This window comes from Harpia harpyja, chromosome 6 (genome assembly GCF_026419915.1).
Source record: "Harpia harpyja isolate bHarHar1 chromosome 6, bHarHar1 primary haplotype, whole genome shotgun sequence".
Taxonomy (NCBI): Eukaryota; Metazoa; Chordata; class Aves; order Accipitriformes; family Accipitridae; genus Harpia; species Harpia harpyja.
The window spans coordinates 10,865,368-10,891,073 of NC_068945.1; the positions used below are offsets into that span (position 1 = coordinate 10,865,368).

General features: G+C 35.7%; 1 protein-coding gene across 24 annotated transcripts in view; it reads right to left on the minus strand.

Annotated features, from left to right (window-relative positions):
- The window catches only part of C2CD5 (C2 calcium dependent domain containing 5), a 70,557-nt gene that overhangs the window by 14,011 nt on the left and 30,840 nt on the right, over nt 1–25,706 (minus strand). For 16 of the 24 annotated variants that reach the window (XM_052790470.1, XM_052790467.1, XM_052790465.1 and 13 more), the window contains 7 exons: nt 15,722–15,836; nt 13,079–13,174; nt 11,107–11,298; nt 8,050–8,236; nt 6,858–7,022; nt 6,384–6,524; nt 2,723–2,786 (listed from right to left, as the gene is read on the minus strand). In XM_052790470.1, the coding sequence (XP_052646430.1) occupies nt 2,723–2,786; nt 6,384–6,524; nt 6,858–7,022; nt 8,050–8,236; nt 11,107–11,298; nt 13,079–13,174; nt 15,722–15,836 (960 nt within the window). Of the gene's footprint in view, nt 1–2,722; nt 2,787–6,383; nt 6,525–6,857; nt 7,023–8,049; nt 8,237–11,106; nt 11,299–12,985; nt 13,175–15,721; nt 15,837–25,706 lie in introns of all 24 variants that reach the window. The other 8 variants (XM_052790456.1, XM_052790455.1, XM_052790452.1 and 5 more) reach the window with 1 other exon arrangement.

Consider the following 25,706-nt stretch of genomic DNA (forward strand, 5'->3'; position numbering starts at 1 on the left):
TTTGACAGACAGATGCTTTAAAGATACTACCTAGAGACTGAGTGCAAATACGTAGTACTTACTAAGAGAGACCTGAAAACACACACACACAAAAAAAAACTAAAAAGAAAGAAAAAAGTATAACGACTAAACAACAGGGTAAGAAAAGTTATACACAGCAAACAGGCAATGTTGAAAATCTAAAGGTATCACTAAATGAGCACAGAAGAGAAATATCTGCTAGGGCCTATGTAAATGCACAAAATAAGATAGAAAAGAAATGGTGTAGCAGCTTGCAGAAAGTATAAATATTAATAGATTTTCTTTCAGAACATCAAAAGCAGAAATCCTGTTGAAGAGCCAAGAAAGACATAGAAAGAATATGCAGAGATGATAACATGATAGTGGAAAACATGCCTTTATTTTTTTTCCCCACACATCGGTGTTCACCAAGGTAGTGGAGATTTCCTAATAGTGGAAAACGAGTCCCTTGTTTGTTTTCCATCAGAGAACCTGTCTTAAACAAAAGTGTCTAAAGGAGATATTGAACAAATAGGCAAATGAAAAATAAGGATTCATATAAGCAACAGGAAAGGCAAAAGATTAAATAGCTGACTAATTGGCATTGAACTGTAAAACTTAAAATTACCCCACTACCAGAGAAGAGGATTCTTTCATCTTCAGGTAGTGAGGTGCTTTTAGTGACTGGGACCTACTAATTTGCCTAGTACAGATACCTGTATTACCGGCCCGTAGAAGTTATTGCAGAAAATGGAGTTCATGGGGAGATGGAAAAACAAGACACTGCAGAGGAACTGATACCACTTTTCTAAGTAACAGTCACAACTCACAAGCTGTCGACAAGCATGTAGACAAAAGGTATCTGACTAATATAGTCTACTTCGGACATCAAAAAGCATTTGATAAGATCCTTCACCAAGGACTCTTTAAGAAACTAAATATGCTGAAGGTAAGAACAGAGTACCATTGAAAGAAATGCAATTATTATAAGACTGGAAAGAGAATGTCAAAATAAATGCTCAGTTTTCACAGTGGAGACATCTGTGACTCAGGATTGTATGCTTCAAACATATTCATAACTTATCTGCAAAAGAGGATAAAATGAGGTGACTGCTGATGGCCTTATGTTAGGGTAGTAAAATCAACTACACCAGGGCCTAATAATGGATAATTGATGAGGAATAAAAGATTTGGTGGTAGTAATAGGTAACTATGACGAGGATAGTTCTGAGCTCACCATTACTCAAAATAATAAACACTGATACCAATTATTAGGAAGGGAACAGATACATGCTCAGAAGAAACATGCAGAAACTCACAAACACAAGAGAGGGAGGACAGGAGAACCAAATGTACAGAGCAACTTCCATATAACGGACAACTACATTAGCCTCTTATCCATATCCAGGAGTTCCACCAAGGAGGATATGACACATATACAACCACAAACAGCATAAAGAAGACTGATACAAAGCAATGATTCACTGTTCTTCCTGATATAAGAAAAATGAAAAAGTGGCTGATACAAACCAAGCATAAGAAACTGGCTCTTGTATGGGTACAGATCCTGATGCAAAATTCTATGAACACTGAAGATGCACGTAGGCTCAAAATGCAAAGAGCCAAATGCACAGAAAAGTTCATCAAAGGGTTCTGTTTACAAAGACATCTTTCCAGATGCTGTTGAACTATGAACTGTTAGCATGCTATTCTGAGGGATTTCCCCCCCCCCCTTTTACATTAATGTAATACACATTCTCGCACGATCCCTATCAGCAAGCAAACATTGAGTCATTCAGTACACCTCCCTCTGTTAGGTTCTTCATTTTTAAATGCAGACAACTAAATGGACACCTCACAAAGTTCTATTGCCAGCAATGCAGCCCCAACATTCATATTTGTACTGTGAAGTAAAAAGACATTGATTGCAAGTCTCATGATTGAATTTTGAAAATTATTCACTTTAATCAGCTCTATGTTCTTGAGTTGCAACACTTTTTAAAAATACATCTATAAAAACACTGAAGAAATTAGAAACTACTCTAATTTTAAAATTTCTATTATTTGACTTTACTGCTTTCTACAGAAAAAGATCAATACTGACTTGGATAAAAATGCTGTGGGTGATTTAAGAATTCCAAATAATTTTGGACTTTGCTTTTTTTAACAGCACTACAAATGCAGTGAACAAAGAGACTTAAATTGACAGTATGGCACAATCACAAAGCAAGGAAAATACAAATGCACTTGTTGAGCAAGAGTGCTGGAAGGGCAAATTGCTCACTTTAAATAACTTGGAATACAACACCAATATGTCATATTATACGGCTACAAATAACCTAAAAGACCATTCTGTTCTCTGTATTTCTACTTTCATTGACCCCCAAACCTACAAATTAGCTATTCAGTCTAAAAATCTTCAGAAACTGGTACACTAGTAGAAAAGATCCAATTGTTACACCCATATGAAGTTAACAAATTTGCAGCAACAGAACAAATCAGTGAACTACAAAATGCCACACAATATTTTGTGTATTTCAGTTTTCAATAAGCAACAATCCCCATAAAAGGTTTAATGACTTGTTTTTCACAGGTATATCTGAGAAGCTAAACACTTCAAGAATACTCTCCACTGTTACTCTTTAATTTTTACTTTTTTAAAATAAAACCAGTTCTATTTTGTCATTTTGCAGCCTACAGTATAAATTAGAAAAATATGTACCAGAAGGTGGTGGAACATCTGTCAGTAAAGAATGTACGTCTTCCATTGCATCAGTATCATCAATCTGGAAAAAGGAATAATCGATAAAAATCATGTTGGTGTTCCAGTCAGACGTCTCAGAAAGATGTAAAAACTTTGTCATTAAGAGATCTATATCTGGCAGCTAAGTTGAGATTTTAAAAAAGGATTCCATCAACCAGACCTCTAAATCTTAACTACCAGCCTATGGTATACTTAAGACTTGAAAAATAGATCCCTTAACTAAATTGTATTAAAAATAAAGCAATGTGCACAGAACACACAGAAACTGCAGTAAATAAAGACAAGAATGATAAAGAGAATTTTTAAAATAATTTAAAATGCTGAACAAGGTTCTACACAACAACTGACAACTTCTTCCAGCTAAGGATCTTTGAGTACTAGAGCTCTCATGAGGTCTGTATTATACTGATGTGATGATTCTCTGCCTATTGCAATAACACATAAAAATCTTTCCAGGACTTTAAAAACCTTACTTAGTATGAACAGTAGAAAAATCAAACAAGAAAAGGTAAATCTGGGGATTATTAGTTTTTCATATGCAAATAACCTCTACTCCATCCAATCTTTAAAGACTTTTGTTAATTTAGATCAGACTGAGACCATATCTGCCCTGCTACCTTCTGTAAATATTTCTGTGCCATGTGCCTTTAGGTTCATTCTGCCTTATTGAGCTGCAAAAGATCCAAGTTTACCTCTAGCTTCCCACATTTTCTTAGCAAATATTTTGGAAATTGTTTATATTTTAACTCCAGTATAGGAGGGGTTCCCTTGTCAGGTGTTGCTTCTGCTTCTTCTCAGAGTAAGTGGAGGAGTCATTTTTTTTTCCTCCCCCAAAAATATAGACAGCCTTACCTCTCATAATTGCCTTCCCAGCATCTCTTAGCATTTCCTCATCACAGTGAATTTTTTACCACTTTTTCTTACATATTTCCAGTGAACAATGACTTTACTCTTGAAAGAGTCAGGAGCTTCACTAAAGCTCCTGGAATATTGTCTCTGATACCCAACTTCTTAACAAAAACACTAGTAAGTGCGTCCTGGTTTCAGCTGGGATAGAGCTAATTGTCTTCCTAGTAGCTGGTATAGTGTTATGTTTTGGATTCAGTATGAGAAGAATGTTGATAACATACTGATGTTTTCAGTTGTTGCTAAGTAGTGTTTAGACTAATGTCAAGGATTTTTCAGCTTCTGATGCCCAGCCAGCGAGAAAGCTGGAGGGGCACAAGAAGTTGGCACAGGACACAGCCAGGGCAGCTGACCCAAAGTGGCCAACGGGGTATTCCATACCATGTGATGTCACATCTAGTATAGAAACTGGGGGGGGGGGGGGGGGGGGGGGGGGGGGAATCGCCGCTTGGGGATTAACTGGGCATTGATCGGTGGGTGGGTGGTGAGCAATTGCACTGTGCATCATTTGTATATTCCAATCCTTTTACCATTACTGCTGTCACTTTATTAGTGTTATCATTATCATTATTAGTTTCTTCTTTTTATATTCTATTAAACCGTTCTTATCCGAACCCACAAGTTTTATTTCTTTTCCTGATTTTCTCCTCCATCCCACTGGGTGGTGGTGGGGGAGTGAAGTGAGCGGCTGCGTGGTGCTTAGTTGCTGGCTGGGGTTAAACCATGACAAAGTGGTTCCACAGATGAAAAGTCCTTTTTTTCTATAAATGAAGACTGAACTACCAAAACACAGGGATGCGTATTCTAGGACCAACACATTCACATAATGTAAACCAGTAATGATGGTCCTTAAACATCAGATCTTTTTCATGCCAACTTTAGCACCATTTGTAATGTACTCTATAGTACCCTATAGCATAGTTAAATTTTTCCCTTCTATATGGAGGTCTCCTCCTATCCCCCCCAAATTCCATATACTACAGTTGATAAATAAGGTAGAAGGAAGAAGTCTCCAAAACTGTAAAAAGAAGAGTTGAACTCCACTTGCAGTATATAATGCAGTCCTTAGCCAGCTGATCTTTGCTTAAAACCTATCAAGCTTCTTTATGAGGCAACTGGACAGAAGAAGTATGCCAAGCTTTGATTATTGCTCTCTTCTATTTGACAGCCTTTATAAGTGAAAAGGAGGCTGGGCATATGTTTTTCCAGTATTTTTCCATAACCAGTCCAAAGGGTCTCTTGCAGTATAACAGTCTTTGAGTTGTTTTGTTTGTTTGGGGTTTTTGGTTTTTTTTTAATGCCCTACACAAACCTGTATTTTTTTACAAAGGCATTTGACCCTTTTTGCATTTATCAAAGTATTTTCTGATTGGCTCATCCATTTCAATACAGTGCCTCAGAGAGCATCTATCATGACTTTCGTTTTGAGGATACAATTCCACTCCTGTCAGTCTACACAGATGATGATATTAAAACAAAAACCTGCTAAGATCAGCTGCAAAAAATACTTGATGAAACCTGTCTTCATTTCTTTTTAATGTGAGAGTTAACTAGCATCAAAGTTACTTTTAGGGACTTCCTAATTTACTTACTTTGATTCTAGTATACCTGTAATGGACTGGAGAGCAAAAATTTACTCAAAGAGCAGAAGCACCAACCAATCTCAATTTATTATACCGACCTCTCCCAACCTGTTATTTTTTCACTCTCCCTTCTTACCTCTGTTTTCAAGTGAACTGCTGTTACAGCATGTTCTCATTCTCCCTATCTACAACCCTTCTTCCAGATTATTTTCTATGAAGATAGTGTTTTGTGAAGATTAACATAAAGTCCTGAATGTACCTTAGGCTGCAATTACAGGCTGTAATTTAATTGTTTTCTTTTTCTTAGTCTAAGACAGGTATGTATAATACCTGTATCTACAAGATGATGATCAGAACTCTAGCCTTCTTTAATACTTGGCTCCTTTCCTTCAAAACTGTACAATGTTAAAATCACATCTTTGAATTTTAGTGAATAGAGAGGTAAAAGAAATCTATGTTTTCTGTCTATAGGCGGCGTTCTTGTTTCTAGTTGTAGCTGTAGAAAGAATTGGAAGGTATTCTCTGAAGTTGTAAATTCTTGAACTCTGAAAAGTATCAGCTGAAATTCAGAAAAGGAAGTTGTCTTCTATGTGCTCTCTTGACACATGCATTTTTTTGAATGCTTTGAATACTAGCAGTTCTGGAAACTAGTAATTCTGAATATCCAACTGTAACAAAAAGAGCTTTGAAACAGGAAGAATATACAAGCTTTTTCTTTGCTAAATATAAAGTGTGACAACACAGAACCTCAATGTTTATAAAAATACAACTAAGTTTTGGATCAGTCATGACTGCTGCTTGAAGTAGGCAGAAGGGCATTTCTTAACAGCTCTTAGTTATTACTCTAGATATTGCTACATGTTCATGAATAGCTGGGCAATCTTTTTTTTCAGATATTGGCATAATAGGCATATTCTAGCTATGCTTTAATAGAAATAGAACAGCAAAATAGAATAATAAGAAGAGAGACAATGGAAAATCCAATACTTAACATTTCCTACTGATACAAAATGGAAAAATTTACACACAATTTAATAACTGTCTTTAGAGATGAGTAAGAAAACTTTTCTCGTTTTTTTTTATATACATTCAGGAAAAGTATGAAAACAAGTACTGAAAACATTTATCACCTCCAAGACAAAAGCATCCTTCTTCCCATGTGAAAGGTCTAGCTCTGTAACTTCATCAGAGCTTTCTGATTGAGATCTTAATAACCTGGAACGTTGTCTTGGCTCTGGAATGGGAGACCCAATGATTTCTTCAGGTAGCTCCTAAAAACGACATAAAAATTAACAGTTGTTCTATGTAGCTTAGAAATAATTTCAATTATAAGCAATCTGTTAACAGTTCTAAGAATCAAAACAGTCTGAAAATAATTTTACTGAGAAATAAATCTAAATAAGTACAAACTGATTGGGATATGTGGCTTAAGAGATCTGAAAATTCCAGTAGGTTCCCAAAATATAGTAAGAAGAATCTATGTATCTATTAAAAAACAACTTATGTTCTGAATGATTCAGTCATTAAGAATTCATGTATATACATGGTATATATCTGTTTGACTCAGAACGCTTTATTTTTAAGAATATAAAAGCTTTACTCACTGGAGGATTAATCTCATAAAGTTCCTTGTTTTTTGCTATCGTATCATTTATTTTCTTTTGCATGTGAGATATATGCTGCTCATAGGTGCCATCGTTTGGAGTCTTCCCAGCAATCTGAATACCACCAGGTGTTGGCAAAGCTGCTAGATACACACCTGTTGCAGACTTAAAAAGTCATTAAGAAAAACGATAATTACATAAGCATGTACTTCCAATATTTTCATATAAAATGTTCCATAATGCTTATGCTATAATGGACAGCATTATGATGTGCACATTACAGCATGATCTCTTCCCATAATAAATGGGTATCTCTCTCCTGTTCACTTATGAAAAAAAGCACCATTCTTTTAATAAACTCTCTCCTTCTTATGGGTCTTTTCCATGGTGGAGCTCTTAACTTACCTAAAAGTTCCAAACAAAGTATGAATTAAAACCTCTGTCCTACTATATTTTGTATAGGCAAGTGATGGTTGCAAGGATTTAAAACTTGGCCAAACCATTTACAGTATCACTGAAGTTGTGACAATCCCATTTCTATTTACAGAAAACAGATCATCAGTTCAGACAAAAGAACATGTAAGCCAGTCAATATTACCCAAGCATCCTCTTAAGCTGATGCACGAAGCAGCAGCATACTTCCACTACTCTAACCCCACATGACAGACTGAGATTAGAAAATATTGTTAATGAACGTTTCTTGACTATCTCTAAGAAACTTCCAATCTATCATTTATTTCTTCAGTGCCATCAAAGAAGAGGCAACAAACCTCTTGTTGGTAGCTAACCAAAAGATCTATTGAGATACTTGATTGACCTTATTTGTCATGGAACTGTAATGTAACTGAGGAACAGGGATCTCTTTGACAGGAGCTTTAAAGAACACAATCATTTTTCTGTAATTTATGCCATTAAACCATTTAAAATTTCTTTTCCTCTCATCACCTTTCTAATAATCTTGTCCTCTAACAGAGTTTCAAGAAACTCCAATCTTCTTTTTCTGGTGCTGAAAGACAGTCTGTCCTGATTTGTCAACAATTAGACACCTCGTTCCTTTCCATCACTTCATTTATTCTTAAAATGACATTTTAAAATTTCTAGTTACTCTGAATTCCACAAACACTTGTATGTCTGTGTCCTGAAAAAATACTGTAGGAAAGCAAAAGAATCCCAATATTAAAACTGTACTTACTGCCAATCCCATTAGCATATTTTCACCCACAGTGATCTGAATTCTCAACCCAAACAGAGCATTCATTCCTCTCAGCTTAAGTTTATTCATCAGTTGGGTGTGCACTTCATATTCCATAAATGGCAAGAGATTACTGATAGATGTTGCATTTGCTTCAGCTTGAGCTTTCTTCTTTAGTCGGCATAACCTAACACCACAAAACAGTACATGACATCAGCAGATAAACAGTTTTAATGGACTGTTGAAGTTTGAAAGCAATCACAGGGTATTTTGATTTTTTTTTTCCCCTCATTGTATAACCTAATACAATCAGTTTCTTTTTAACTTATTTTAGAACCCTGTAGAATATTAAATTCTCATCAGGAAGATCAAGGCAGACCAAGGCACTGAGTCTCAGTAAGTAACATTTTATTTTCATTTTTAATAGGAATCTGTGTATTTATATTAAAAATAAAAATAGGTAACATAAAAATTAAATTTATAAAACAGAACAATACATAACCTTCAGCAACATTCAAAAATATTCCCTATCAAAGCACAATACAAAAATTAAAAATACTGTATCTTTGTAAAGCACTGAATGAAGTCATGTCTCCTTTCTTAAAACACACTTAAGGACTTATCAGAAACAACATGCATCACACAGGCTCTTTGTCATAATAGTCTGATAGCACCTAATAACTATGCAATGTAAAGAAGTTTTCTACAGATTCCAGATAACCATCTACTAGCTATTCGGCTAAATATATTAGCACTCCTATCAAATAGCAGCGACTGTTAAAAATTTGCCCTGCTCACTTTTGTCAAAGCAAATCCTGAAGACAAACACAACTTCTTTGCTATTGCAAGTTGTCTGGTATTTGTTAAACATTCCTTCCCCCCCCCCCCCCCCAACAGATTATTTCAAGGGACAGTTACTGCAGCCCTCTTCAATTAAGCCTCAGAACTGATGAGGTGCATTCTTCTAGATTGCTGCAACTGTAAAATAAAATGTCAGTTCTTTAAAACAACTCCTTGAGACTGTCTTATCTGAAAATTTGTATTTTCAGCTTTTCTTCTAGTAAGACCCCAAATGCAAACAGCTATTTCTGTTGCTGCAAACCTCTTAAACACTTCAGGTACAACCACAGGAAATTACATCTACTGGTAGAACTTCTAAAATTCCTATTAATACAGTTATTCAAGGCACACTTCGGAATAAATAAAAAAATTAGTGCCCTCACAGCTCAACCAATTAACCAGGCTAAAAATACTTATTTTAAAAGAATAAAAGAAAGAACATAGAAATCCCATCTCTGACTATATTATGTTAGTCACATTTCACACTTTGGGTTTAGTCCCATAAGCTGAAATTCAAACCCCACACCACTGTAATGACTGCCTACTTTCAGTGACAAATTTTTGTTCAAAAAGAGCACAACTGTATGTTTTAATGATATGAACAGACAATACTTTCTTCTAAAGACCACATTTATTACATCATCAGGGAAACATAGTAATTTACCCAATCATAGAAAGATTTTGAGGTGAACTTGATAACTATAGCTTCAGGTCTTTTTCTTTCTTCTTTTTTGAGGGGTGGGAGTGTTTGAGGAATCACTCTAGAGAAAACGGGACACGTGCAAGTGTGCAGAGACAGATGGGGGACCACCGTGTGACACAAAGTCAATTTCCACAATGGAGCTAAACACAGAGCTTAGTAATACAGAAAATACCAAAGGAGGAGCACAGAACACATCTCTACAGTAGCTCAAGTAACTCTGCTGTAGCAGAAGTCAGAGAATGATCATCATAGTATCATAAAAAGAACTCAGGTAAGAAAGGTCTTCAGGTGGTCTCCAGTCCAACCTCCTGTACAGACAAAGCAAGGTCAACTCTGAGCTCAGACTAGGATACTCAGAGCTTTATCCAGTCAGGTCTTGAAAATTCCCCGAAGATGGAGACTGCACAACCTCCTAGACAATCTGCTCCACTGCCCGACTGTCCTCACTGGTAAGTAGTTTTTCCTTACATCCACGCTGAATCTCTCTTGCTTCAACTTAGGCCTATTGTGTGTCACTCTCCCACTGTGCAGCACTGTGAAGACCCTGGCTACATATGCTCCATAACCTCCTTATAGGTACTGGCAGGCTGCTATCAGGTCCCCCTGAATCCTTCCTCTCTCCAGACTGAACAAGTCCAGCACCCGCAGCTCCTCTTCATAGGACAGGTGCTCCTTACTCCCTTGGTGGCCCTCCACTGAACTTGCTCTAGTTTTCTGGTGTCCCTCTTACTCTCAGAGGAGGACAGAACTGGACACGTATCATACTGCCTGGTCCCATTCATTGTGGTGTAACTGGCAAACTTGAAGAGAATGCAGACCATCATCCCCTCCATGTCACCAAGACATTCAACAGGACAGATCCCACTGCAGACTGTATTATACTTGTTGCAGCCATCCAGGTAGGTTACGAACCATAAACCACTACCCTCTCAGCCCTACCATCCAACCAGTTATTTATCCATGTAGTTGACCACCCATACAAACTGTACATAGCTAAGCCTTCCTTCTTTCCCACTGTAAACCACCTTATTCCCTTTTCCAAATTCAAAGACCACAGCATAAACTGGACACTATTCTACAGAGTTAATGTTCAGTTACAGACATCAGCACAGAATTAACACAACTGACTTAAACAGTTCATTGAGTTTCCAGTGCAATAGCTGTACCTGACGATGTCAGCAGTCCCAAACAGTAAGTTAAAGCATGAAAACTCTTACATCCAGGCAGACAAAATACAGCAATTCCCACATGCATTAAAAAAAAAAAAAAAAAAAAAAGCAGAACATTTACCAAATGCCCATCAACATGGGTAAGTTACCAGATGTCCATCAACAGACATGACACATAACAGAGGGGGAAGAGAAGGCTGTCATCCCTCTGTACCCTAATACACTGTCATTAACTCCTAGCAATTCACCATAAAAATTTAAGGTTTGATGACATGCTGGATTTTAGCAACAGGAATTCTTTCAAAGATCTCCAAAACTTTACTAAGAAAACATTTTGATAGATACCTGGCTTGAATAAGACATCCCTTCCCAATAACTATTGCCTCTACAGGAAGGTCAATTGTGGTGAAAAGGACATCAGGAACTTTTTGCTTCCTGCAGTTGTAACAATAAGTGAGGTGAGCAGGGAATGGCATGTTCAATTCATCATATGGTATATGGCAAAATCCACAACCTGGTGGTGAAGCTTCTTCAATCCTAAAAATACATTATGGAGAACATACTTAAAACATCTGCATCTTATTAACAATGATCAATACGCGCACATGTGTATAAACACCTACAGATAGCTACTTAAAGCATACACTGCAGCTATACTCTGCTCCATTATATCAATGTGACAAGTATTGCATTTTATTAATTAGAAGAATAAAATTAGGCTGCACACTACTAGCTAAAACGCTATAAATAAAACTTGCATTGAAACTTGTTATGCAGGGATCAAGAAAAAGTACATACAATGACCAACAATTTATATAAACCTAAAACATTACTGAGCTGGCTTTAGGCACTATGATTTCTAAATGTAGTCCATGGTACAACAGTTGTACAGAGAATTTGCTGTACCAAATACAATGAAAAGCCTCTTTTACATGGGTTGTGTCCAAAAACCTACACAAACCTAATGAGCAGAACATGAACAACAAACCAACCATCCTACTGAGAAGCAGCACAATATATATAAACATTGTAAGAAGAATAGCAAGATTTTATTTCCTAAGATAAGGTATTAGGTAAAACTTGTTATTCACTTAGAACACTTAGTCCCACTCCCCCATAAGAAATACCCAGGAATAACCACTGTAAAAATATGAACAGGGAAAGCACAGGCTAACTGCATCACTGCAGATTTATTCTGTTTCACATAAACAATTCTTCCCAGTGAATTTTGAAGAGATGCCTAAGCAAATCTGACAGATTTAGAACATTAGTTATCATAGATTTTGGCAAATGTATTGTCTCAAACATAGGCTTTGTCTGTTTAGTTGTTTTACCTTCCTTTGGCATTTCTCATCTATGCCAAGACTCTTAGTAGCACCGAAATACATATTTCGATAAAAATGCAATTTTCTTCATATTATGAACATGACATGTCTTTCTCTCCATCATATAGTGAATATGGAAACAAATATTTTTGTTCTGGCTACAGTTTTCAAAAGTCTATCTACACAAGAAGATAATGGCCTCCTGCTAACAAAGTAAAAGAATAATAAATAATACTATGATGGCAGGGTTATTATGGAAAAAGTAAAGCAAGTGCTAAGGTGTAATAAATAGCCTTACTTACTACTACAATAACCCCCTGAAATATTTGATGATTATCCTGACAAACACATAATAAATTACCAATATGCATTAGTTAATCTAATTATCTTTTCCTAAAAATAACTGTTTGTCAACACTCATTCTTCAGATTTTATTTGCAAGAGCAGAAACAAAGGGAAACTTCATGTTTTTCCTTCTGTTTCATGATTTTGTTCATACACTTCAACTAAACCATACATCTTTTGTAAAAGTCTGGCACTATCTTTGTTTTACAACCAAGCTATTTTATCTCCCATACAGCTCTTAAATAGTATATAGAGAGCATATATACACATATTACAGCCACAGCAGTTTTTGGCTTACATAATTTATCACACATCTGTCATTTTTTATAGTGTGATACAAAGTTGAGAAAGATACCTGAAGAGCAGCAAAGGAAAAAAAAACTGAGTTATGATCTGTGGTTAGTAGTCAAATGTGTTACCTTATTCAGACTGTTAGAAATAAAAACAGAATATCTAATTTGGTGCAGAGTTCCATTACTTCTGTTGTTGTTGTTGTTAGTGAAAAGCAGTAAAGTGGTTGGTCCCGCATCCTGCACTGTAACACTGTAACCTACCCTAATAGAGAAGAACTATCTTGGCTCTGAGGAAAAAAATCAACCTCTCCCTTCTCTGACCCTATGGAAAAGAAGCCAGGCTGCCATGACAACCTTTGTTCCAAACAGCCTTCCATGGTGCCATCCTGAAGAAACCTAGGGTTCAGTACAGCTGCTGTGCCAGACGCGGACAAAATACAGACCTCTTCACTATAAGAGAAAAGAATTACAACAAAGTGAATTCCTACTACTTAGTGCTACTTTTGCTTAAAACTATTAGATTAAAAGGCTGGTACAAAAGTCTCAATAAATTCAATGTAACTATTAATTTTGTGCATTTGTACAATTTTATCCGTTAAATCTCACAAACAATCCTCTTCTGATATTTAAACCATTGTATAAGTAAGAGATGCAGAAGGATTGAACAGAAAGACTAAAGAGCTATGCCCTATGTTATAAATAATATGCTGTAACATCACAAAGGCTAACCAGGTTTAAGTATGGTTTTCAATACTATGGTTAATAATGCAAAGAAATCCAGCCAACCAACAAAAGCAAACAAACATTTAAAAAAAAAAAACCAAACCAAGGCATAATTGTTTACCAAAGTAAAATGGGAGTTGAGAGCCTCATCATCTTATAAACATTCACTCTCAAAATGAAGTTACAACACAACACTGACAAGGGTGCTTCTTGGAGGATAAAAAGTAGCAAAACGGTAATAATTTGACTATGAACAACTACAAATAATAGTACATACAGCACGTAAAGTAACTGACCATATTCATGATTTAGCAGTTAAAGCTCTCAGAAATGCAAATTATGATCACAGAGCTTTTAATATTTCTGAAATTGTTAAATAAGAAACAAATCTCTTAACATCCAGTACTTAAAATACTATATTGGAAAAAATACGGAGAAAAGCTTTCCCACATTTTCTAGAATGATACATATGCCTTTTTCATTTGTTGTTTCTCTTTCCAGAATAATTTTTCATATCTAACATGTCTGGCAGACCAGTACTTACAGACAGAGCCTTGCCCTTTAAGCATGGAATGAAGCTGAACTGGCAAATAAGCATGGGAAATCTAAATTCTATCAATGATCAAATACTACCACATTAAACTCTGTAAGAAAAATGAAAGTGTGAAATAACCCAGTAACTGACTGCCTATCTATACTCTGTATATTCTTTCCCCATAGTTAAAGTAGAAAAAAAAGAATACAAAATATTAATGCTTCTTACAAGGAGACTGACAGCTGAAGGAATAAATCTTCCATTTTTAGTGCAAGTTCATCCCTGAGCAATGGAAACTTGCACATTGCAATTCTGAGGTAAATATGGTCTTTAATACACCAAGCAAGACAGGACATAACCAGACAAGACAGCATAAGGAATACAAACCATGCCCTGTCTGTAAAGTAAGTTCTCCTGTTTTCCTACTCTACTAGCACAAGCACTTGACTTCCAAGAATTGTTTTCAAGTTTTGTGAAAGATCAATATATTTGGTGGTGGTGTTTTTTACCTGCAGTGAAGCAATAAATGTGAAGGAGCAACAGATGTCAAGCAATCAATGCTGTGGCTTTCAGACTGATCATTTCTGATTATCTTACTACTTTACTTTACCAACAGATGGTGTGCACTCATGAAAGCACTGTATAACTCTGTATTTCTTTCTTCAACTTATCAATTGCAATGTAAAATGAAAGTTCTGTTTCCAACTTCTCTCTTTAACAAAGCAAAGCTTTAGCACTTTTTCTTTAAAGTATTTAGGCAAAACCAGCTTGACGGAAAATAAATTCAGATGTCTGAGTTTGCTTCAATTACTTTCCTAAAACATTTCAAAACAACTAGTGAGCCAGAGTACTTTTCTGTTTGATACCAGTCAGACACACTTGGCCCCAGGAGGAGCTCTTCATAGATGCCTTTCTGGAGCTAGAAAGAGATACAACCTCTCCTGGGCCAGAGAGAAGGACGAGTAATTAGATGAATCCCAAACCATTTCTCCCAATCTCCAAGCCTCTCACAAAGTTTGTTATTAAGCCACCAAAATACACAAGATTGGAATTTTCTTAGCCAAATGGAATACAGTAAGACACTGGAGTTTTGACCTGAACAGGATGCAGGGCTGGGAAATTCAACCTCACAAAGACTACTGCAGAGCTGCGGTTTAATATGTTAAACACTACTGAAAGATAAAAATAATGACATGCGTTTTCCAGAAAGAAATACAGAATTTTTACACCTAAAGTATTCTAGATCTATCAGGCAGCATATTCTCCTTTAACTCACAGTTAATTCATTCCTAGTAAAGAACTTGTGCCTTAAGTTTGAAGTTTACTGTTTAAGTACTGGTCTGCCAGTTGTTACCCAATAATGAAACTGCAGTACATATACTTCTAGAACAGTCTTAACTAATTAGGTAGATTAGGTTTAGAAAACTTCAGAGATAAATTAATATTGTTACTACAAAAGGAAATATGTAGGTTTTAAATTTTTTTGTTAAATAAAAAGTGTAATGTTCATTAGAAAAAAGAAGATCTTAAAACACAAACCAAAACATACTATAAAAAAAAACAAACAAAACAAAACACACAAGACTGAAATCTCAGAAAGTTACTTTAACAAACTCTCCGAAGTAGATATACTAGACAGTACCAACAGCTGTGTTGAAACAGTTCATCATTTTTAATCCACTGAAGATGAAATAAATATTCTGTGGCATTTTGAAAATTAAATCATCATCATGATTTACCAAATGCTAGTTGATTCACTGTAGCCCACTACAGCATGACAACCCAATGCCTTGGCATGGGATTTTATTTCTTGTCTGATTTCTGCCCACCATGCATCTCGTGTCTCTGGTTCATCTGAAAGACAAAGTATAAATCAGTTCACTACTCTGCACTATGTCAACATAAAGCTTCATGCAATTAATCTGCAAAGTCGAATTTTTCATATTCAAGTGTTTTGCTGTATCTGGACACTTTTTATTTCCTAGCTATCACACTTCAAGCAAACACTAACAGGGCTTTTTCATTAATTTTCTTGTTTATCACCCATGTGAACAGGTTCTGACGAATTACTGCATTCTTGTTGTTATCCATATGACAGATAACACCAAAATACTGTAGATACTGTTCCAATCTCTACCCACTTGAAGACCGTACTGTCAGTTTCCAACATCATGAGAGCAACATGTAACTTGCAACAAAGCATCACAGATACTCTGCAATATTGAAAAGCTAGTAGTAATGAAACAGTATTTGTAGTAATAAAGTAACATTTTACTTCAGTATACACTTGCCATCTCTGAAATAACCTCAACAGTTTTTCCTACTGCAAGCAGTTCTCTGTTAACCAGATTTTTAAAATATTTGTTCAAGACTGTATCACTAGCCAAACACACCGCTCTGTGGTCCTTAATTCAGACTTCTAACTTTGAGAACCCATAGGTATTTGAAACTACTTCTACATTAACAACATTAAGAAGTACAAGATATATGCTGGCTATGTATTTGTCAATGCTCTTCTGCTTCAGTATCCTCACAACCACACCTTTTTTCTCCACCCTCTCCCCCCAATAGACTGTAATTACCTTTACTGTCTTTCAGATTTTATGTTGAAACATATCCTACCTGTTTTTCTTGAATACTACATTAAAACTGGAAAAAAAAGAGTGCTACTAGAATAGGTTTATGCAATCCATTTATTTTAACTGTTCAGCAATTAGTTTCCCAGAACTAAAGCTCTTCTCGCAAGCTTTTTAAATACGAAGTCAAGAAGTATTGTCATTTACAATTAGAGTTTGTCAACTGTTTCTTCTTTCAAAATGGCTTACCTGTACCAATGAACTTAGTTGAAAACTACGTTAATTGTTGATACATAAAATAAGGGGAAAAACAATAACAAACAATATAGGCACTCAGATGCTACAAAGGGTTCTGAGTAGACAAATTCTTCTACAATTTCCCTGAAATCAACTGAACTTTGCACAGATACAAACTTCTAGCCATTGAGATCTCCTTGCTGAATCATAATTTAGAAAATCAATGTCAAAACCTGACATTCATTGGGAACCAATTTTGTACTGTCAGGGATACTTATAGTGTATGATAACCCTATATCATACACTAGGTTCTCTGACAACATGACAAACAAAAATGAAAGATGCAGATATACACAGATTTTGAAATTTACTGAAACAAAAATATTGTACGGCAAGATGTATTCATTCATGAATTTACCTCAACTTTTCGTTTAGAACTAGGCTTTCGGCTTTCTAAAACGAACTTATGTTCATTTGCTAATTAAAAAAAAAAAAGAGCACAGAGGTATGTATATTCAACTATACCTAACTTTAGATGTTAACGCTTGTGTACTGACTAGCCTTGGGTGTCCAGACTGAAGTTTATCCAACCTTTGCTCTAAGAAATGAACACTGAACAGAAAAAAACCCTACAGTTATAGTTCTTAGGAAGGTTCTACATAATCAAGACAAAAATATACACATCAAGACACAAAACAGGCTAAGGATTTTCACTGACTGTATCAATCATGTTCCATTACATCTGAGTTCACCTTCAGCACGTTTCAATGCATTACTAGTAGAATCTCAAGGCACTGCACTTTGCTGTTTATCAACGTGAAACCACCGTTTAAAACACTTTCACTAACTGGGAAAATCAAATGCTCAAGATGACACACAGTAATCCTGACTCAGATGGTTGGAGTACCTGCTAGCAAAGTCTCACACTCTTCAGCTTTCAAAAGCTGAGAATCATGCAGAAATAATCCATCACGTTATAGGGTTGGAGTTCCCAAGCTCAGCTATGAGAACCATTTGTGGTACACATAAAGGAAAGTGGGAGGTGAAATGTCTTCTCTTTTGCGTGTGCATCTCTGTCTGAACAGAGGCTGTGATTGCTGCCACCAGTTAATGGCAGTAGTGGTACATGAACAGAGCAACTTTGGAAATCCATCTTAAGGCAATGGCTACATGATCTGACAAAATGGGGAGCTGTATGGGAGATGCGAGACCACAAGCACACTCTGTAAATGTTATCACTAACTCTGTATGGTGGAATGGACATGGATCTTGGGAGCAATTCCTCCTTCCCCATCCAATCATGGACAAGAAGATCACTTACCAATGTGCGTTTCTCTCTCTCTAACAGAAAAGTGTTAGTAAGAAAAGTGGTTCACTGACTATGCAGAACAATTCTTGCTCAATTAGACTTGATCACAGACAGCTGGCTATAAACATTGACTGAACAGCCACACAAATTTTTGTACTTCACAGAAAAACACCTACAAAGGAGAATTAATCTTTTTCCAGACATAAACAAAGACAAAAAAGCCAATTTTACTAAATCATCACTTTTCACACCTTTAGGTACCATTTGGCAAAAACTGCTCCTACTTGTTACCAAAGACCTTTCTATGACAAGAAGTGCAAGAAAATGTGAAGTCATGATGAAGGAGCTGAAAGTGAGCAACAGGTAAAGCGACTGGGGATGAGCAGGGGAAGTGCTGTGGAATAAAGAATAAGATTACAAACAAGAGTATGATACTGAAAAGGTATGTAGCCACAGTAAAACTGAAACAGAATGAAATGCTGAAAGGGAACATATGCTTAAAGGGAACAGAAAAGGTAGAAATAGTGACGGGTCCCAAACTCTATGCAAACATTTAACTTTCCTCCACAAAAATTTATAGTTTAAATTAAAGTTTAGGAACAAATTCCTAAAAGCATTAACACAATTTTCTCACCTAACTTACCTACAAGAACACCTTATCATAATGGAAAGCACATATTGTTGTTAGGTTGCTCAATACTATGTCTTGCTAAAAAACATTTAACCCTTTACTCTGAAAATCTGTTCAACATCAGAATTAACAAAACGATTAACTACAGTAATATAATGGATCATTTTCATTCTTATTAGAGATAAGAACAATTTTCCAGCCATTGTCTTCAGTGTTAACAGGATCAGGCCCAATATCTTTCAAAAAAATCCAACAAATTCTTATTGCACAAGTTCAAAAATTTCTATACGAGTCATGCATAAACAAGTGTTTGTAAAGACAACTGGGTCTTCTGCTTAAGACATTTAAGTAAGTATTTTTTTCTTCCACGAAGAGGCCAAAAATACGACAGTATGTTTATATATAAATACTGTACATTCACAGTTTACATGAACTTACCTTTGCATATTAAAACACAAAATGATTGTCTACAATTAAAATCAAACACCACGACATTGCAATAATAAATTGATACAAAACACTGAATGCAGTGCAATGTGTAGCATTCATATTCTTCTGACAAATATTTTCACAAGCAGCCTTTTTTGACACATGAGCCACACAATTTCACATGGGGATGCCATTGTAGCATTTACAAGTTTAGTAAAGCTAAGGATTTACATAAACAATTAGAGGAGTTAGGGAAGCAGGATGGCATGTGTCCAGTACACTCCATAAGAGTGTCTGTTGTTGTTTTTTGCTAAGGCAAAAGCTTAAGAACTAAGGGTTTGCAAAGCAGATTCAGCAGACAGTAGCCAGAAACGGTGGGTATTTTGGCGCATGCTTGGATCAGGTGACAGTACAGACTGAAAACTATGGCAGCTCACTGAAATGGTTACAGAAAGTAATGGCCCTGGATTCTAGGTGGAAGCAAAAAGGCAAGCATACATAGCACTCAATCACAAGCTTTTCTAGCAAATCTACCAAGTAGTTTATAGCAAGGTTTATCTACAACTTTAAGCAAAAAAATTTGCAAAAATTACACTGCTATTATGTGCCCTTTATTGAAACCAAAGACTGAATATTAAACCTACTTTTATTAATGTTTCAAAATTGGCATGATATTTATAACGAAGTGGAAGCAAAGCACACTGTTTCTAGAGCTGAAGACCTGAGAAACAATGTTGTCAACAGTACAGTATTCTATAAAAATCGTGCCAACTCAAACCTCCTCCAGCTGAAACTTTCCAAGCATTTTATTAAACAGCTGTAGAAGATACAAACAGCACTGTATTTATTTTGTGCCCTACATGTTTGAGTCACTTCTATCCACCACCAATTCACCTCTTTCCTTCAAAATACCAGGCTGACTTCTATGAGGCTGTATTGTCAACGGGACAACATCCTGTCCAAATCTTTCACCTGGAGATAACCCTGGACACTATCAATACTTTCTGATTCATAAGAAGCAACACCTCTCCAAAGTTATTTGCTAGAGGTTCACTTGTACAGGGCCTTTCAATAATTAGCCAGAATCTGCATTATGCTAGGTCCATACAGATTTTTAAAAACTGAAGAAATATTAAGAAGAATGGACTCTTGATTACACAGATCATACTCAAGAGCTACTGTAATTAAAGCTGAATCCCTAGACATCCTGAGACAATTATTCTGAAACAGGAACTGTGTGATTAATTTCAACCTATTTCAATATTGTGTAATTCAGTAAATATTTACATTTATAACGCAACATTCTGAAATGAGGATGACAATCATACTATTAAAATTTTTCACAATCTAGAAATAACTCATTGTTCTGTTGTCTCCAAAATGGCAACAGAGGCACCAGTAATATTCTTTCAAATTCAGTCTAACTCTTTCACTAGGCAGAGCCATTATCCACACCTTCCTTACCCTCTTATTCTTTTATCTTCTTTATTAAAACCTATTAATCAGCTTATAAAGAAAAAAGTGGGGGATTTTTTTTGTAGGTTTGTTTTTTAAGAGACACCTTTGTTAGGTTTATAAGCACCCTTCCCTGGACTCTGAAGTTTAATTTAATCCTCTCTGGTTATCCCATAAATACTGAAATTTCCCATCATCTTTCTAAAATATTTCATAAGGGAGTGTACAAAAAGCCAAATCCTCTCGTCTGTAAAGTTTAAACACAAAATTTGGGTAGCAAATAACTAAGCCTGCAGCAGATCAACCTAAAACTTTCCAAAGATCTTCAAAGCCACTCCATCCTTTTTTAAAAATTACTCCCTATATTCACCCTTAAGACTAAAAGATGTGAAAATGAAAACTTGAGGAAGTAGATTATTGGAATTTATCAAATGAAAACTAAGATACACTAAAACAGCAGAAAGCAGTGCAACCATACCACCAAAGAGAACAGGTACACTTACTCCTACAAAGGTTAAACTACAGACAAAGCATCCAGCCTGGAGAATAATATTGAATCAGTGCTGTTCTGCCAGATGAGGCCAGAGAGCACATATCTCAATTCTCAAGCCCAAACCGCTGAATGAGCAAAAAAGCAGGTTTAAGTCTGGTTGTTGAAGAAATTCAATTACTGAAGAAACAATTTTAAGAACGTTTAGGATTAAAACCGCATCCAGGTTTCATGCATTTACAGGATGAGATATTTCAGCTGGCTGATTGAACAGAAAACCATTCATTTGCAGGGCTAGTTTTCTATTGGGTTGGTCAGGCCAAATCACTACATGACCACCAGAAGACTGCAAAAGCACATGGCAGGAATCATACAGAAAAGCAGCACCACTCCTTTTAGTGGCAGCTCACTATTGAGGAGTGTTAGCTTTAATACCAAGCAGCAAAGTGTCCCTTAGTAACATTCCCATCAAAACTCCTGAATTCTTTTCTTATATTCTGAGTTTCAGGAAAATACCTGTATTACTGCTAGGAGGCTAGAGAATGCTCTTTTTTTCTTACCAAAAAAAGAGAAAAGTTATTTTAAGTATGAAACAGAATTAACAGAATCTCCATAGCTTCTATATCTCTGATATGGGTGAATGTATTTGTAATTTAGACAGAAACATATGGAATTATACTTCCATTACGGAATTTTAAAATGGATCAAGAGATGTTTTTACCTATTTCACCCCTAAAAGGGAATTATAAAAATCCTACTTCAAAGTTTGGCTTTTGGAATCCTACTTTAACTTCCAATCAGCTCGCTCAGCCATATATTCCTGAGCAACTTTATATTCTCAACATCCCCAACAGCAAGCCTTGAGATGTCTCCCTGCATTTGTTCCTCATCTCAGGTAAATATTTCTTGGAACAGTTTAAATGCTGAGATACCTAAAGATTAGCATCTTGTAAGCCTTATGACTGACATCACTACACACAAGTATTTTATACAGTCCACTGTGGTATACCATCTGTGATCCAAACTAATTCAACTTTGTAAATCTAAACAGAATGTCCCAGATTAAAAAAAAAAAAAAAAAAAAGAGTGCAACTACTTGGCTCTTCACACCGAAAAAAGCAAACCTCCACTGTTCTCACTGTTCTACACTTTGTCTATCAGTCACACATTGCAAATTATACTTTTAATTGATCTTAGGAATAAACATGCAAGAATCACTTTGACAAACTACAGCATAATTTAACCTTTTCTAAGTATTAAAAGTAATCTTTGCGGCAATAGTTTTCCATAAACTGGTTCAACAAAATCTGCTGCAAGTACCAACAAGCATTAACTACACAGCCAGAATGGTAATACATCCTATAACTTTTGCTTTTAATCGTAGATGAAGGTCCGATAGGAACAGCACAAGCTGCAAAAAAGTATCATCTTAAAAAATAAAAATAAAAAATCATGCAATAATACCAAAAACTGCTGTAATAATTTATCACTAAAGGAAACTACCATGTGATACAACTTAAATAAAATTTTAAAAAATAAAATAAAATCAAAAGAAACAACATTTGAAGAAAAAAAGATGTTCAGAGTATTTATATGTGTACATATTAAATATTAAACCTAAAATTAAACCATTATGATAACACTTAAAAATAAACGTTTAAACTTCACCATACTTCCTTAGAATTATAAAAGTTCAAAAGTAGTGTCTGAACATAAAATGTTAGATATCAGAAATTAATTTGTCTCTGGAAAATCAGTGTGCCAGGCCTAAATATGTAACTTTGTCATTCCAGCTTTTAGTTATTATTTTGATCAGCCATTCATCCTATAATGGTGAAGTCCTCACAGCTGTGTATAAGGTTCCTCTAATCATAAGATAAGTGGGACACTAAAGAAGGTCTAGGGACCTGTTTTAATTGATCCTATTACAGTAACAAGGGCAAGGTCTGCCACTTTGAAGAGCTGCTAGGTAATAAAGAAACTAGTTATTCTATCTTTTATCTCTCTGTTGCTTTGTCATCTTGGCACAATAAACACAACCTATTTTAAGACATGAGCAATCTTCAAAGGACATCTTCAAATGTCAGCAACAAAGGGGCTATTACCCAAAGCTGGAGACACTATGCTGTAACAAGCCACGTCTTCCTAAACCACATTTTATCCATTCTGTAACTAGTATCACAAAATGAACTACAGGTGTGATTTTAAAGCTTTAAACAAGCCAAAGTAGCTGGAATCTTAAAACAAGCAACAATAATACTAATTGATCTAACACGGTCCTTGAAAGAAACGTACAGAATTTTATACACAAAAAAATTAATCTCTCCACAAACACAGATATATGTTCACAGACAGGACTGACGCTTTCTTGCTGACTGCCACGCAGACTATCTACCTCACTGCACAACTGCAGAAATGGGACAGCATTATTTGGCACAAAATGATACTTGCCTCTGTATTTCCTATTCATTCTTTACACTCCTCAGGCTTTTACTTGTTACATTCACAGAACCTCTGCATTCATTATTTCTATCCACTCACAACTGTTTATTTTGTTTTAAGACAAATTAGTGAGAGAAGCCTCTCAACTTGTAGATCCAGGGAGCCTTTCCTACAGTGCCTTTTTGGGTGAGTTCAGGACCTCAATGAGACTGCATTAAGAGACACCAAAAACTCAAAACTTACAAAAACCACTGAAAATATTAGTGCAAAAGGTCAAAGAAAAATTGCACTAACAGAACCCAAAGTACAAACTGAACCAGGAAAAAAAAAAAAAGAAAAAAAGAAAAACACTATGGTATTTCTTTGTAAGAAACATAGCATATTGAAGACCTTCAGTCTTAGCACTTAGAAGGAAAATCTCTTGTGCCTAATTCAGCTCAGCTAATGATCTTATCCATTAACATTTAACCAGAGTTATTGCTATAATCCTGTTTCGGCCAGTTAGAACTTGTGTTATCAGCCATCTTCCTACAATACTGCCAGTAGACATTTTACAAGGACCTGTTTACCTGTAATTATGTAGCAGTTAGGAAGGTGTCCTTTCAACTAGCGTAACTCTAGTTTTCTACTAACAATAATATGTTTTGAGCCAGGCAAGAAGTTCTACAACTATATCTTTGCAACCACAGAGTGACATATTCTAAGGCTGAAAAACCTCACTGTAATCCATGAAGGAAACTGTATGAAGATAATAGTTTTAGTCAAGCCCCATATTTTGAAATTAGTAAGAGTTACGTGCAAGAATAACACTCTTCCACAAAACCAAGGTTGTCTCTCTCATGTACTATCAATTCAAAAACAAACTGTAGTGGTGTAATAAGCAACAGCTTTATTGGAGCATTTGTGCAGTGAAAAGTCTATGATGGCTTTCACACTATTAGCCAAATTTCAGGTAGACTTTTAAATCAGCACGAACAGATTAAATAGCATTACTTACTATTAGGCAAGGAATTCTAAAACAAAGACTTTAAATGCCAAGATTATTAATTAATTAATCTCTAACAGAACATAGGAATACTATTCTATACTCACTGACAGTGATCACCCCTTTGTTCAGTTACATAAGTATCTACTCAGAACTCTCCAAAAGAAAAACAATAAACAGTCCCAAAGAAAATTATTTCATTAATATAAGGGTGCATCTGCTTCAAAAAAGAATATTCAAACACCATTCACATTAACCATAAAAACCATTTAGGAATATTCACCCCTCTGGAAAGGTTGCAGAAAAGTAGAGTAAAATATTACTGAAAAACATTGCAACCCCTCGCTCTGGTCAGAAAAGCCTCTGACAGCTGCCTTAACCTCCCATTATCATATCAACACACACTGATGTACAAGAAGTCAACCTAGAAATCCTCCAAGAAAAAGGTGAGAGGTCAAGCTTAAAATGTTGTCTTCTACTAGTTCTGAAGGATAGCCACATCAGACACTAACAAAAACATTCTGACATTTTCTACTGTGTTCTTACAAGTATGCCACATTTACACCCCAGACAGCAGTATGAAATGTCATTTGCACATTCACTGTATGTTTGTATTTCTGTGAAAGAAAAGCATTCAGTTACAGAACCAGAACATAGTCAAGCTTTCCTCCTGCATTTCCTCATATACAAAACTAGAGTTCTGGAGAATTTCACATTCCAACAGCAAGTCTGGATATCACACAAGGAGCTCAGGAGACCCTTAGGAATTTTATTAACTATCTTTTCTCCTTCCATGTTTCTGACTACTGGAACTGAACAATCACTGCTGAAGCAGCTCCCTGAATGATGAGTTTAAAAACATAATTATGCGAGAACACTGTATATGTTAGTGGCGTGAAACAGCCATATGCAAAAGCCGTCTTTATTCAACAAGTTTCTTGCATTTCCCAAGGAACCTTTCTTCCCTGTATTTAACCTCAGGAAGAAACTTTAACAAAGATCCAGTCTTCTGGATCCAGGATTACTTTCATATTTTTATATTTATAGTACATCTTTAACATCCTTTCTCAGAGACAGCACCAGAGTATTTCTTCCACTGCATTATGTCCCCTCTTTTCTATGAATTTGTGTTCTTGTCTCTCTACTTTTATCTTGCAGATTCATCTTGAT